General features: G+C 32.5%; 2 protein-coding genes and 1 non-coding gene across 3 annotated transcripts; 2 read left to right on the forward strand and 1 right to left on the reverse strand.

The window, feature by feature from the left end:
* Positions 1-1,347: 1,347 nt before the first annotated feature.
* SWEET40 (sugar efflux transporter SWEET40) lies at positions 1,348-5,105 on the reverse strand. The gene is made up of 6 exons (NM_001254171.2): positions 5,020-5,105; positions 4,881-4,917; positions 4,548-4,758; positions 4,131-4,292; positions 1,864-1,983; positions 1,348-1,710 (listed from the first exon to the last, which is right to left on the reverse strand). Exons 1-6 carry the CDS (start codon positions 5,051-5,053, stop codon positions 1,537-1,539), a joined length of 738 nt encoding a protein of 245 aa, NP_001241100.1. The 5' UTR covers positions 5,054-5,105; the 3' UTR covers positions 1,348-1,536.
* A 327-nt stretch (positions 5,106-5,432) lies between these two features.
* LOC102664029 (uncharacterized) lies at positions 5,433-8,141 on the forward strand. Its single transcript, XR_005888833.1, has 3 exons — positions 5,433-6,041; positions 6,217-6,431; positions 6,616-8,141. It is a non-coding gene; the product is annotated as an uncharacterized protein (transcript).
* A 368-nt stretch (positions 8,142-8,509) lies between these two features.
* On the forward strand, positions 8,510-14,957 carry LOC100777142 (dynein light chain 2, cytoplasmic). The gene is made up of 3 exons (XM_003546316.5): positions 8,510-8,854; positions 8,975-9,080; positions 14,735-14,957. The coding sequence occupies exons 1-3, from the start codon at positions 8,675-8,677 to the stop codon at positions 14,815-14,817; spliced, it is 369 nt and encodes a 122-aa protein (XP_003546364.1). The 5' UTR covers positions 8,510-8,674; the 3' UTR covers positions 14,818-14,957.
* Positions 14,958-16,428: the final 1,471 nt, after the last annotated feature.

Below are 16,428 nucleotides of genomic sequence, written 5' to 3' on the forward strand. Positions count from 1 at the left end.
TTTAAAGGTTTGTCCGCAAATAATTTCTATATTTCTTATTTAAATATGATTGTTAGCTTTTTAATTAGTGAAGTGTGACCTCGTTCTTATTCATAATATATAGTCCCGTACATAATTTGTTCCCATTTTCTACTTTTACGTTATATTTTTAATTTATTCGAATATTTGGATAAGATAATTCATGATATGACAATTATATCTTATATTAAATTATAATATCTTTAAGGTTTGTCCGAAAATAAAATGAAAGTAACTTTTACTGCTACTGCAATTGAGACTCTATGATATTGTTATTTTGAGACTTAGCTGAGCAGAAACTTGTGACTTTTGAATAATAAATAGAGCCTTCAGCATCTTTCAGTAAGGAATTGAACATAAGTCTTACCAAGAATAAAAAACTCCTTGAAAAATTATTAAACCCAGACATAACAAATTAAGGCACACAGAAATGTGGACTTTGATACTCATATTGTCAATTAGATAATTGTAAACCATTTTTACCATCAAGGCTTATTTGATCTTGGATATAGCATGATAAATGAGGCAAAGAGTGCACTTAGATCTCAATTTTAGGAAATGCATCAGATTATCGGAGCTCTCACATGGGTCTCTACTCTCTACTAATCAAGATAAGCTTGTACAAATTTGTTCAATACAACATTTGGAGCTTTCTGGTTTTATATAAATATTCTGAAATATGTTTTAGATTTGACAAGACCAATGATTGAATAAAAATTGAAAGAACGTGTCTATATTCTATAAAAGGGGAGCTTTATCTACTCGACTCTTTTCTCTGTTTGAACAATTATACACAGGTGGTGCTTGTGCTTTCATGCGAGAACGATTTAAAAATAAAATAACTAAAATTTAAATTTTAGGCCGATTAACAAAAAATATTTGCCTTTAATTATTATAAAACAAAAAAGTCCTATTTATTAAAAAAAAAGGTCGATAAAAATGTCTAATATATAGTTCCATCAAAATCTATTTTAAGTTTCACTGTTGAGTCGATCCTACTTTCATGATCTCATTGTTATAAACTTGTATGATATGATGAATGATTGTTACGGCTATATTGGCTCTAATTTATAGTCTTCAATCCATTCAGTAAATTACTATAGGCGCCTATGAGGAACAAGAGCATATAATGTAGAGTAGATGTCCATATTTTTGACAGATTCGAAAAGCAATAACATCCATCATCAATTTATCATGAATATTTGAAGCATACTCTAATATTTATATATATCACAAGTATATTTTACAAGAAATAATCATACTTAAACCACATAATTAAAATTACTATAAACAACAAAACTTTTCTTATAAATATTTAATATAATTGTATGTCAAAATATAAACTTAAGATTTTTTATTAAGTTTAAACAATCTCACATCCATGTGCTCAAAATATACTATAATAATTGAATAAAGCAATCATTTGAGCTTCTAATTTACCTTTTCTTACATTGAAAATATGAAACAATGATGGTGGAGCTAGCATGCATATATGGAGCTTTAAAACATGAAGACAAACTAGATGGGCCTGTCTTCCCTTATCTGATGTGACTCCTTATTAGGCTGTGAGATGAGAGGCTCATGTTGCAATCCTTCTTCTAATCTGTTATTTGAACTAGGCTTCCCATTTCTGTAGATTGCGTATAGCACTAATTGCATCGCTCCCAGTAAAAATCCAGTACCGTTTGGCACCTTTTGTTTCAGTAATAAAATACTGATTTAAAATTCTATTTCAACTTTAATTCATGTATATAGATTTAAAATATATATGTATATATATTAATATATTAAAAATAGATATTAATGAACAAATACTATTAGGATTAGAGCAGAATGCAAACTTACCCCGAGGATAACATCACGAACAAGAACAGCATACAACAACCAAACGCCACCGTTTAAAAAGAAGAAAAAAGAAAGCAAGAATGGCATATACTCCACGCTTTTTGTCTTCACCACTGTTTTCTGAAAATTACGAGAATGTATATCAAGAATGTCAAAAAAAAAAAAAAAAAGTTGTAACTTAGAAATAAAAAGAATGAGAAGTAGGTTAACAACACATTTTTGAAGTTGTTTAAAAAAAAAAACACATTTTTTGAAGTATACTTCCTCCGGTCGTTTTTATTTTTTTAAAAAATAGTATAAAAAGGACCGCAGATAATACCATATTTCAATCATTTTTCACTTGATATATTTAGGGATGGACAACAAGTGTATTAAAGGGAGGATCAAAATGTTTTATTACATAATTATTTAAATATTTAACTTTTAATAAATAATAAGTTTAACAAAAATATTTATTATTAATTTTTTTTTGTAAAATTAGATATATAATCTATTACTAGAAGAAAATTAAACATATATCAATTTAAAAATCTATTTTTCTTATACATTTTTCTTTGTTTGTATTGTTATTTTTTTTAATTAAAAGTGTATTTACATTCTACGCAAAATGGATCTAAACCACATGATTTCAAGTCATGTAATCATTTCTCTAATTGAACACTTTTTTCAGCATGATAATGACGGGTATTCACATTATAGCCACAGGCTCCAGGGGATATTTGTTTGCATTGTGAGGTTAAGAAGGAAAAGAAGAATAAATTATTAGGTAGGACATACTACTTAATTTATGATTCCGATCGATCTCAACATATCATATAATTAATTAATATTATTAAAATTATTATTTTTAAATATATTTAAAAATTAAAATATGTATCATATAAAAATTTATTGAAACCATAAACGAATGAAGGTTCAAAGCCACCCAATAATTTTTTCAAAAGAAAAGAATTAATTTAATTTTGAGTTATAAAATAATGTATAAAATTAAATACTATTTTTTTCTTTTAATAATAATGTCTTGCTAATGATGGAAAGTTGCATAATAATTAGTGTCTTATTTTAAATTTTTTAAATAACATTATATATTTACTTAAGATAAAAATAAAAATTACACTCCCTTTTATCTTCTTCGAATTGTTGCTCCCAATAAATATTAAAAGATGGAGTTATTTTTTCTTGTTTTGAGATTTTTTTAAAATAAAAAAAATAACAAAAATCTTTATGGGTGTGCTTGGCTGGAGCTTAAGTTGTTACATGTAAGGTGTAAACAGGGATAAGTTAACTAAAAGACAATATATGTTAACTAAAAGGCCACATATTTTAATAAAAAAAGTTTAACATATAATTCTCGTATTTAAATAAAAAAAAATTCTTAAAATTTATTTTAAATCTTATTTATGGTTGACATAAATACAAATGTCCTGAATATAGACTTAATTTACGCACGTGCTGGATCTAATTCAACAACCCTATTATTGATGGACAAGTCGTCAAGCATGTCAACATGAAAGGACAAATACTTGAGAAAAAACCGTAGCCCCTGTGGGACACTAGTTCAGTGCCATAAAGATGAAAATGCAACAAAGAAATATGAGAACTACATATTTGAAACGACGTTTTGGAGGTTCAATTCCTTCCAAAAAAGATTGAAAAATTCATCTAAATAATTGAATCCGGGAATCAAATATGCAACACGAGGCTGCATTTATGCAACATCTTTGTTGCCTTTTTTTTTGTTATATTATATATCGGCTTAATTACTGCTCTCTTTTATAGTTTGTATTTATGTAGTTTAAAGAGACTGTACAGTGTTAGTTGGGTTTCGGGAGCACCTTAAACTTACCAAAAAACATATTAGGAGCACCTGATTTTTATCCACATCAATTTTTTATACCAACATTTATATCCTAATGTTTATGTTTAAAGTAGTAAAATTACATATCTAAGTTTAAATTTGTGTGTAAACTTATGGATATTAATTACTATCTATCTATAAATTCAATTGTATAAATATTATCAACAATGCTATATAGCACAAAAGTTTTATGCACGAACACTATAAGAAAATAAAAGCTGAAATGTGATTGGTTGAGTTTAGATGAACAATTTTGTAATCAAATCCTTTGACACAAATTAACGGTGGTGAGCGGTGGTAAAGCATTTTGTGCCAGAACGAATTCGTACTGATAAACATTTTCCAAATATTATATAGTGAGATAAAGGAACTTTGGAAATTAATGATAGCAAGCTATAGTGAAACTTACCATGGCAGAGAGAGGTGAGAAATACATAACAATGTTCAAGCCTGCTCCCATAACACCAACAGCACCACTACGAGCTTTTCCTTGAAATGCTAATTGAGTAATAACTACTGCTGCTGCCAAGATTGCCACATCCAAAATCACAGCCAAAATGGCAGTTCTACCCTGAAATCAGATTCAAATTAATCTATCACCACTTAATAATAATAATAAAGGAGATTTTGTAAGGTGAATTAATTAGAAACTGGCCTATATAGTTATAATATAATTAATTCATTAATATAATACATACAAGGTAAGTTGGATGGTTAAAAAAAAAAGAAGACAGGAAAAACAAATTTGATTTTCTCTTGCTAATAAAAACTATGAATACAAGTAATTAACATTTGTTGCTAAAAAAATGAAATATATACTACATACCCTTCTCCCTTTTGGAGCATATATGAGGAATAGAATAACATAGATTGTCTCCACCACAATGCCAAAGCCATTAACAGTAGCCACCAGATACTCTCTAGCGTTTATGATTCCATAGTAAGTCCACAGGGAACAATTAAGCAATGTGCAAATGTAAGGAAGGCTTGAGAAATCTTCGGTAGATCCTTGCTTCTTTATTTTCCAAAACGTAGGTCTGCATCGTTTTGTTTAATTTATGTATCATCTAATAGCAATAAATATGAGATATATTATAATCTAGAAAGCAAATTAAGCAATGAAAAGTGAACTTGAGTAGAGTGGATTAGGAGCGCTTACACAGGAGAAAGAAACATGAGAATTGAGATGATGTTGCCTGCATCAAATTAACAAAGAACAGTCATTATTTATATATGAAGCACCCCTTTTTGGGGCATTATTGGTCACCAACTTGGAAAAACCGTGAAAGAATGATCACCTATGACTCCAACAAAGAAACTTGCATCTGCCATGATATTTTGCAGACCAAGAAGCAATAAGGTTATTTTCCAAATGGGTTGGTTTAAAATTCCCTTTCTAGTGCATATATATTTATGGAGCAAGAGAGAGGTGAGAAAAGAGGGGAAACAATTTCTTGTATGTTGGACAGGAATTGAAACTTGACAACGAAAATATCAGTCCACAGTTGAGGTTAAAACAGTAAAATTTATACTTTATTATTAGTAGCAGGTGGTGTAGATAGGTTATCAGTTGAAAAAAAAAGGCTTTTTTATATAAAAAATAAAATAGAAAAGCTTTCTTATATCACGACTTCTCGCACCATGCTTGTTATGTGAGGTGTGCATTACTAAAAAAAATATAGATTTAACATCCACTAGTGAAAACTAATGTTAACAAAAATACATCGGTTGTTCTTATAACTGATGTTATAATTTTCCCTCAACATCTGTTAATTGATGTTATGAATGTGTTTCTAATTTAAGAACTTGATTCTATTTCTCCCTCATTAGGAACAAAAGAGTGGGGCTGCAATTCTTCTACTTGTTCTCCTGGACTCTTCATCTACTCCTTTTTGCCTTTTGGTGTCTCTCTTATTCACTACTTGCATTCTTCAGTCTCTTTTATTCTATTATAAATTTCGCATTGGACATGACATTCACATAGCTTATCCTTTCACCTTTTTCCTCCTCCTTAAACCCTATCACACTCTCCCTAAACCCTAAATCCCTAACCTCTTCGCCACAACAGCATTTCAATCTCAACATTCTCCAGCATTGGCGCCGAAGGCCTAATTCCACTCTGTGGTGCTCCACCTCCTCGTTCTCGGAGAAGCACCACACGAACTCCTCAAACTTTGATGTTCCCTCTCCCTTTGGTCCTCTTCTCGGGCACCATCCTCCCCTGATGCGCATGCTCCTCTACACCACCGGTGGAATCCTAAACTGTGGCCTCACTCACATGGTTGTCACTCCTCTTGACCTAGTCAAGTGTAATATGCAGGTCCTCTATCTCTCTCTCTCTCTGTATAGTTAAAAACCACAATACCTCGCAGCATTGCATGGTATATATTTTATCTCGGATGATGTTGAATAACTTATTTTGTTAACAAGTGATATTTATATCACTACAAAAATTTTCTAATAAACTGATTGGGTTGTTCTCCTGTTTGATGTAGAAAATGTTGGTTTATCTCTCTCTTATGGGTTGTCCTTAAATGGTCTCTTGTTCTGGCTTGTCTACATGAGTTGTTTAATCAAAAACAAAATGGTGTTTGTGGAAAAGATACAACAGCTCACAAATATTCCATCTGAACCAACATGGAATATCAGGCATCATCTTCCTCCTTCAAATTGGCCAGTTGAAGGCAATGTAGATATCAAAGACTTGCAGGTAACTTGAGTATGAACAAATTGATTATTTTACATTTGAAATCCACCTATATATGTGCACAATAATTCATTGATTTCTGTTGGTTTAAGCTACTATCCTTAGCATTATTTCCTAATGTCTAGTTTTCCATTATCAATATGCATTGAACATCAATGTTCTGATTATTTGAGCTTCTTGTGAATAGGTTAGATATCATCTAAACACTCCTCTGGTTCTTAAAGGCATTAGCATTAGTGGAGGTGAAAAGGTTGGTGTTGTTGGTCGAACTGGGAGCGAAAAGTCAACTTTAATTCAAGTATTCTTTAGGCTGGTGGAACCTTCAAGAGGGAAAATAACAATTGATGGTATTGAAATATTCGCTTTGGGGCTTCATGATCTTAGATCACGGTTTGGTATCATTCCTCAGGAGCTGATCCTTTTTGTGTATGGATGATTGTTTATCTTAATTCTGTAGGTCTTATAATATTGCATATATTTAAACACTCTACACAAAAATTCACTTGAATAGTCGAATGCTAAAGCTTACTTTTGTGCTTTATACAATACTTGAAAAATATGTTATTTTTGGTATAAATTAATGTTTTAAGCAACAATTGTTTATATAAACAACAATATTTTTCAAGCAATTCCATATCGTATATTCCAGCAAGAAAAAAGTTTAAACAATGTTACTTAAAATTAAGAAACTCATATAAGTACTTTCCATTAGAGGGACAAAAATCACCTATTCTGAACTCATGTCTCCAACTTTGTCCCCTAAATAAAAGGTGACATGTGTATTAAAAAATCTACCTCATCCATGATTAAATTTCACAAAAAACAAATTATGTTTATTCCTTTCTCTCTTCACCTTCTCTATTTTCCAATTCTTCCTCATGGTCTCCAGCCCATTCAGAGTTTTTGGTGGAAGCAAACGTCTTCTCTGGGTTATGTCAGCGTCGATCATTTTTGAGTTCTTAATTGAGGATCAATTGAGTGCAATATAATCTAGGTCAACAACAACGATTTCATAACAGCCCGCGTCAAGAGTTTTTTGTCAGAAAAGTGTCATTGATGAAGACATCAAGGCAGGGGAAGAACAACCAAGGGTTATGCTAATCGCCTTTGGAATCAGAACCCTATCCTTCTTGATCATGTACTCCTTCTTGAGCATGTTGATGCGATTCTTGCATTGCACATCAGTGTGATGGCATGGATGACCTCTTGGCAATGCTTCAAGTGAAGGTTGTTGCAATTGACTTTGTGATAACACTCTCCTTGTGTGTGATGAGTGTGAACTTGACTTAAACTTTGTTAGCTTTTTGTGAATCTTAATTAAAGATGAGGTGGATTTTTTAATACATGTGTCACATTTTTATTGGAGGGATAGGATTGCGACACAAGACTATAACAAAACAACTTAATATTAGAATTTAAAATTAATATTTTTTTTCTTTTAAATTTTGAGACCTTGTGGGAGCTACGAGAACCCAAGGGAATGGGGACATGAAAAAAAAATCCCCCATGATGGGATTTGGGAACACGAAGGGATGATGGGGATAGAAGATGCGAAGGGAAAGGTAGTTGGTGGATGGGGAGCGAGGGAGTAATTCCGGCTTCTGTCTTGCCCCATTGATATTCATAACAAGAAAAAGGTGATCTTCATCTCCAATGAAGATGCTTTTAAAAGTCCCAATAACCATGATTTTAATTGGATTGATAATGTAAAATTATTATGTAACCATTAAGCTCATAAAATATTTTGTGAAAAAAACTCATAAAATATTATTATTACTTTTTAGGTTTAAATATATTTTGTTTATACTTGTAATATAATATATTTCAATTTTACTACTCCTATTTCACTTTTTCTTTTTATCTTATTACCTAAAATTTATTTTATATTTGATGACATGATAACTAATAAAGTATTACTGACTAAATAATGATATGATATGCTAATAGAAAATATGTTATCACTTAACAAATTATAACTTAAAACAGAAACTAAAATTAAACATACAAAATATTTCAGTAAAATAAAAAAGTGAATTCTAACTAATAAAATCAAAATGAGATATATAAAAACATGTTTATACAATTTATTTATCAGCAAATATTATTATTCAAAATTCGATTTAAGCCTAAAAAAATGCTACTCAGACGCCGTCGCTTTGATAAAGCCACGCCACCTGCCACCGTCACTTCCCCAAAAGCTAACATCACAAAAGCTCATTCCGAGATAGAGAGATTAGAGAGAGAAAATGAGTGAAGACGCGAAAAAGAACATTGCCGGAGCTCTAACGGCGAGGCCCAACTCCGATGACCAGAAACTATCGCCGTTACCGTCACCGGCGCCGGCCGTTCCTCCGAAGAAGGTCATCATCAAGAGCGCCGACATGATCCCCGACATGCAGAAGGAGGCCGTCGATATCGCCGTCGCCGTTAGTTTCGACAACTTTCTCCTTTTTTTTTGTGGTTCCTCGTTTTGGATTCTGTTTCTGGGTTTGGTTGTGCTTGCTGCGTTGTGTCATAAAGTCTTGACCATTTTGCGGATTATTCAGGCGTTTGAGAAGTACAATGTGGAGAAAGATGTTGCGGAGCAGATAAAGAAGGAGTTCGATAAGAGGCATGGCCCCACTTGGCATTGCATCGTTGGTCGTAATTTTGGTAAGTCTCTCTTTTTTTTTTAATTACTTGTCAATCATTTTGGTACTTGGGTTCACTAGGATTTGGGGTTTATGTGATTGTTCTTTAGTAGAAATTGAGTAGATATAGATCTAAGCTAGTCCTTGTTTGCTTCTTTGCATGATTGGAATTTAGAAGTGATGCTGAAACCTAGGTTTTTGTTGTTCTTGTTGTTGTTGTTGTTGTTGTTGGTTACTTATGGTTGATTCTCTAGTTATGGAATAAGATTTAGAGGCTTTCTGCTTATCTCTATTCTCCAGCGGAAAATTCTGAGCTGAATGGTATATGATTATGTAGTTTAGTTGGTGTGGTTTGTTTTGTATTGATGAGTCACCATTACTTATGTATCGTGGTATGTGGTGGTGACTGACATTTTGTTCCACTATGCCCTGAACTCAACTCTTTGATTGTACCGCATAAGCTTCAGTGGATGAGTTTTCCCTTCTTTGTTGATTTGGGAAGTCTTTTTCTTGAATTAATGGTCACTGGAGGAGAACATGGTTGAATGTAACATTGATTATTTACATGTTGACATGAGGACAAATGCTCCATTATATTCCATGGGGGGCCTGTCATGTGGGATGAAATATTATTCACTGTGTTCTGTATTCATACAGAGAAAATATATGGTCTATTGTTGGATTAATGAGTTAATGACTATAGGGAGTGATGGAATATTCAAGTTATATCTAGTTGGAGATTATGAATTCAGGCTTGAAGAAATCATGACTGGATAAGTTATTTTGCTGTGAAAGAAGGGGCTATTTCTATTATATCTTCTTCCCCACAGTATGTGTCTGTCTTTCTTTTTCTGTAGATATCTCAATGTCAAGCCCTCCGCTTGTTAACAAGAACCTTTTGAAGATTAAAACATATTTACAATTGATGCTCTTTATTGAATCTTTGAAAATTATCTTGTGCAATTAATCTTTCAAGCATCATTCACAGTCTATAATCTCGGGGCTTTTGCTTGAATATGTATGTGATTGCACGATATTATGATTCAAGTTCAAGTTAATGAAACTTGTAATTTTTTTAATCCGGAAAAGTAGTTAATCTGTCAGTATGACAAAGCTTTAAGGTTTTGAGTAAGGCTATGAATTGGTCTCTTTGTTATAAAGCTTTAAGGTTACAAAAATGATGGTGAAAAGGGGTCTGTAAGCATCCCCGGGGAAGGGATTCCAGGGGGAGCCATGGTAAGAACTAAGAAGGGAGGAGAGGATGAAGAGGTGAAGAGGCTTGAGGTTCCCTATTTTAAAGGGGAAGATCCTTACATTGGATCTATAGGGTTGAAAAGTATTTTGAAATTAATCAAGTGCTCAAGAGAAGGTTCTGGTTGTGCCAATCTGCTTAGAGCGTAAGGCACTTAATTGGTTTCAGTGGTGGGAGGTGTGGACAGAGCGCATCGCATGGTTCATGTTCAAACGGGCATTGATGGGAGTTTGGATGATTCCAAAACACTTCATTGGAGAACCCACATCAGGCTCTTATAAGCCTTTGTCAGATCTCAGAAGCAATCACCAGAGGATTATAAAGAGATATCGCCCGCAAAGGGTGGAGGGCAGGAATCAACTATTGGAGATAGGGAAGATGGGCTTATTATGTGAAGAGGGTTGGTCCCGTCAACAATAGAACCACATTGGGAAACAAGTGGATAAGCCCCAATGACCTGAAAGAAATGAGCGGGACTAGATCATGTGGGTTGGTTATAGATCAATGAGTCAAACAGAGGGATCAGGGAGTGTGGGCTAGGGAAATAAAAAATTGGAAGGGAATTCTAATACAGGCAACTGCAGGAATTCATCATTTAAGAAGACGACTGACAAAGAATTAGAGGTCAAGAGGAGGAGAAGAGTGTGCTTTAGATTCAATGACCCTTTTTACCCAGGACATGTCTGCATAAACTAGCATCTGCATGTCTATGGAGGGGTAGATGTGGTTTTTGGATGAGTTGTTGGAGGGGTTGGGAGATATAAAGGCTAGTTTTAAGGTTCATGTAATAAGGATTAATGTGAATGGAGAAGAGGTAGAAATAAAGGGGGATCCATCATTATCTAGAACTGTGGCAAAGGCAACATTAAAGGAGCTGAAAAGAGGAAATGAGTCATACTATGTGGTGTTAGGAATGTTAACACTTTATGACTTGGATTTGCTAAGAACAGTGGAAGGACTGGAGGGAGTGAGTTGGAGGAATATGCAGAGCTTTTTCAAGAAGCCATTGAACTACCTCCTACTAGAAGATGTGATCATGCAATAGAGACAAAGGCTGGATCTCAAATACCATATATCAGGCCCTACAGGTATCCTCACCACCAAAAGGATGAATAGAGAAGTTTGTGAAGGACATGTTGACTGCAGGGCTGATCAAATCTGAGTGTAAGTTCCACTGCAGTCCTCTGCTTTTAGTTTAAAAAAAATACGAGTTGGAGACTTTGTACTGATTATAGAGCCATTAATAGCATTACTGCCCCCAATAAATTCCCAACCCAGGTTATAGAGAAGCTCCAAGATGAATTTTGTATGGTGCTGTCAAATTTTCAAAATTGGATTTAAATTTTGGATATCGCCAAATTAGAATGAGGGATAGTGACATTCATAAAATGACATTTAGAATACATGAGGTACATTATGAATACTTGGTTATGCTCTTTGGGCTAACCTATGCCCCAGCTCCCAACTACTTTTGAAGCCCTCATGAATGATATTTTCCATCTCTATTTGAGGAAGTTGGTGTGGGCATTATTTGACGATATTCTGATAAATAGTGCCACTCATGAGTCATGAAACTCATTTGGATCATCTGCGAATAGTGTTAGATGTATTGTGAACTCATGCCTTGAAGGTGAACTTCAAGAAGATGGAGCAATAGTCAGTTTCTAAATATATTTGGGGACTGAGGGTATTTTTAGGTTTGACTGTCCATTATAGGAGATTTGTCAAGGATTATGGAACTATTACAAGGCCTTTAACACAATTGCTAAAATGGAATAATTTTCAATGGGGAGAAGCTATGGAGGCTTTTCAGGTTCTCAAAAAAGCCATGACTGGACTGCTCACATTGAGCATGCCTAATTTTAGTATGCCATTTGAGATAGAAACCAATGCATTGGGATTTGGAATTGGTGCAGTTCTAATGCAACAGGGAAGATCCTTGGTTTTCTCTAGCCAAGCTGTATCGGAAAGGATGCAAATGAAATCTATGTATGAAAAGAAATTCATGGCTATTGTGTTTGCAGTGCAAAAATGGAGGCACTATTTGTTGGGGGGTGGGCCATTTTGTCATTAATAGTGATTAAAGAAGCTTAAAATATTTGTTGGAGCAGCGCATTTTAGATGTGGGAATCAACAGAAGGGGGTGTTCTCCTAATATAAATATTCATTCCAGTTTTGTTTCAATTTGATTTCTATCAGAATTCATATTATTGTGGAAGAGTCCAGGCCCCTCTAAAGTTGCTATAAGCGCTGCTTATACTTTCTCCATAATATTCATTCCCGGTCTTTTCTATTTGTGCAAGTCCATTCCTCTATCGCAACATTATCATTTTTTCGATACTTGTGTTCTTGGTACCTCGCTTTTCAACATTAATCACCATAAAGCATTGCTAATTGTATTAGTTTACAATGAAATTTTCCTTTAAGCTTGAGTGACACCTTTAAATCACAAAAAACACCTAATGTATTTCTCCATTTCATCCATATAGCTTGAATCCTATAATTTACATCTCCCTCTATCTCTTCACTATGTATGACAGATTCAAGTTACCCAAACTAGGTGCCCTGTTGTATGGATTATGGAATTGTAGCCATATTTGCATTACTTTGCCTATCCATATAATACAGGCTCTACAAAGTTTGTTGTTTACTGAATACTGTTTGAGTGCATGGCATAACTTCGTCTTTTATCTAGACTTAGGATTGGCTATGTAATGATTTGGAATAAGCACAACATAGGCAGAGTTAATTCTGAATTTAACTTCTTTAGTAAAATGGTGTCTAAACACACTGCACTCAATGGTAAACTAAGGGAATTCTTCTCCCATAATTTTTTAACTTTAAATACCTGCATAGGTGGTTCTTCTCCCATCATTTTAATTAAATCAGTTTCATGGTTAAGAACTACATTTAAAGAGAGAACACTGTGTTTGACTACATTTACATGGGAGTATCAAAGGGTTGAATTATTTATAAACTTTCCTGACTCTCCTGAGTTCGGCTGACAGATCCTTTCACAATACCAGGCTTTTATTAAGCTTAAATTGTCACTCATGCTATTGCATGCTTAAACATAGTCTCAGCCATGAACAGAATAAAAGAACAGATATACCATTCATACAACAATTTCCTACAATGTTACTTTTTCACTCTCTCTCTCTCAATCACTCATCTTATTTCACACTTCTCTTATCATATTTCTCTCATTATTAAAAAATTATAGGAAGTTGTATAAAATAAATTTCTCTAAGAAGAATCACTTTTTGAGTTTTCAAACTTGATGCATACCTACACACACAAACAAATACACATGCATAAGGAAGTACAAACACTTAAAAATAGTAGTAGACATACCTGTGTCAAATATGTATCAGTGGACACTTATTAAACACTGGATAATCCTAGTTGCAGTTTACTTGTTTTATTTTTAAATTTTTTTCAGCGACTAATGATAACATTTTAATTTTTTACAGTGACTAATGGAATGCCACTATAATTACATTAATTTTACAGTGACTAACTTCTGAATGCTTGTTTAGATGTCAGTTGGGAGATCACAAAAGTAATATTACTCTCAAAGAACAAATTCTTCCTTCTTCATTTTGTGCCTTAAAATTTGGGAATGACATTGGAATCCCCAAAAACACATTCCCAACTTTTATCCAAACATACCCTAAAACCTTGATTTCCTCTTTTGATTTAAAAATTGTGCTTTTATGTTAATTATATATGTTGTACCATGTTTGTGTCATGTTCTATAATTTTTAAAATTTGTCGTGTTTAGTATATCATCCATGTTCCGTGATGCTTTTTTTTATTATCAAAAACGTGTTAATGTAGGTCATAACCATAAAATTGAGTTACAATATGGTACATTTATGTTTGTTAAGTTAATTTTCTTGTCATTAACTATGGTCCTGGTTGTTTCATTTATGAGATTGTGCTTGACAAGATGTCTGGATCTGGACAGCTAAAACAGAAAGTAGAAATTGAATCTCATGACGTGGAAATTTATGCATATTAGTTGGGGTAAAATGGGATGGGGAAACCACAATGATTAGAACAAGAAAAGCTTAGTTTCAACTTTCAAATAAAATTTCCGTGATGTATTGTTACTGGCTTAGTTTATGATCTACTTCATTACATTTTCCTGTCATCACATCTCATAATGTTCTTGATGATGAGATCCAAAATTTTGGATACCGTGTGGAGTTCTTGATGCATTTACATTTTATGTGGTACAATCTAACCCCATCTTGTACCCAACACTATTCATTCTCTTTTTCAATGAAATTCAGACAATTAAAGCAAATAAGGACAAATTTGCTTGTTCTTGACTAGCCTACTTATATTCTTGCGGTAATGTTTAGAACGACACATTTTATTATTAAAGTGCATTTATGGATTTGTCTTCCTTTTTGCAGGCTCATATGTGACTCATGAAACAAACCACTTTGTTTATTTCTATTTGGATCAGAAAGCAGTTTTACTCTTTAAATCTGGCTAGAGAAGTTGACAACCATGGGAACTGTCTTGTGATTATGCCGATGTATTCCGTCCTCCATGTATTATTGTGCTTGTATATTTGATGTCATGTAAACTAGTTCTCGGTTTGGATATGAATTTAAGGATTACTTCATTCTGAAATCAGTTTTTTTTTTTCTTTTTCTTCTTAGGTGATTTTGAAAAAGAATATTATTTCTTAAAAAAAAAAAAGCTTTCTGATGCATGCAATAAAATTGTTAGGGTCTGTTTGCTTTTGAAAATATTTTCTTATGTTGATTGTCTTATTTTAAAAAAAATAACTTTAATTTACAACTTTTCATATTTTTAAGAAACATGTTTTCCCCTAAAAAAAAAAAGAAACGTGTTCGGTTTAAAAAGCTGAAAATCGTTTTGCAGCAAATGGAAACAATAAAGTATGTTTTAAAGTTGATTTTTTATTTGCTTAATATAATTATTATTTTTATTAAACAAACTTAAAAAAGAAAAGGTTAATTATGTTGTTTGTGTCAACTTTTTGCAAAATTTACTTTGTCTTTTAATAAAACTTTTAGCATTTTTTGTTTTCTTGACCTTTCTTTTGTTTATCATTTTAACTTTTGCTGTCAAGTATAACATTAATGAAGTGTCAACTACATTGGCAATTTCTTAGTTATTTCAAGTGCCTATCACGTCTTAAAAGTTGATGATGTGAGAATTCATGTGATTATCTTGATGGTAAATCATTCATCACATCATTATGTTGATTGAGAAGTTTTAGTAGAGGGACGATAGTCGCCAAATTTCAATAATGTGATGACTAACATGTTAGAGTTGTAAGCACCATTACAAACATACACATCAGCAGTGCAATGGGGCATTAACAATTTCACACTTCATGTGTGAGGGATTGTATTACCACTGTAATCATCTAATATCCTAATCGTTAAAGACACCACAATAAATAGGTGGCGTCCTTGTTATAACGAAGTCTACAATTGCTGAGATTTCTTGAGTTCCTCTGTAGCTATAGAACTCTTCACCGTGTGGTGTTTTGTAACATAAATGAACATATTAATATCTAATTTTTAGATAATAAAGATGAATATTTCTATCAATTGTGAATATTTTTTTTATAAAAGCATAATATATATTGGATAAGAATAGAAAATTTGTTCATAGCATTAATGCATAAAGTGTAAAGACATATTTAATACACTTTTTTTTTAGATGAAGAAAAGTTTAGGAGAGTTGGATTGTAAGAATTTACTACATCAGTTTATGTTTCGAGACTCAAATGTATACATAAATATTTGCAGACTGTCTACTAATATGATTTTCATATCGACAATAATAGATTTAAACCTGCATCTTCGTGAAATATGAAATCAATCTTTAACAGCTGAATTAATAACTGAATTAATCTTTGCTCTTTGCTGACATATTAAATATATGTATTTTTTTAGTTTAAATATGTTTTTCATACTTATAATATACTTCTTTTTTAGTTTATTACCTTAATTTTTTATTTTAACCATTTTACTTTTAGTATGTATCATTAGTCAAGTTTATTAAATATGACATCACATTTTATTAACTTGTTAAATCATTATTTAATTGATGATATGTATGATCT

This window comes from Glycine max, chromosome 15 (assembly GCF_000004515.6).
Source record: "Glycine max cultivar Williams 82 chromosome 15, Glycine_max_v4.0, whole genome shotgun sequence".
Classification (NCBI taxonomy): Eukaryota; Viridiplantae; Streptophyta; class Magnoliopsida; order Fabales; family Fabaceae; genus Glycine; species Glycine max.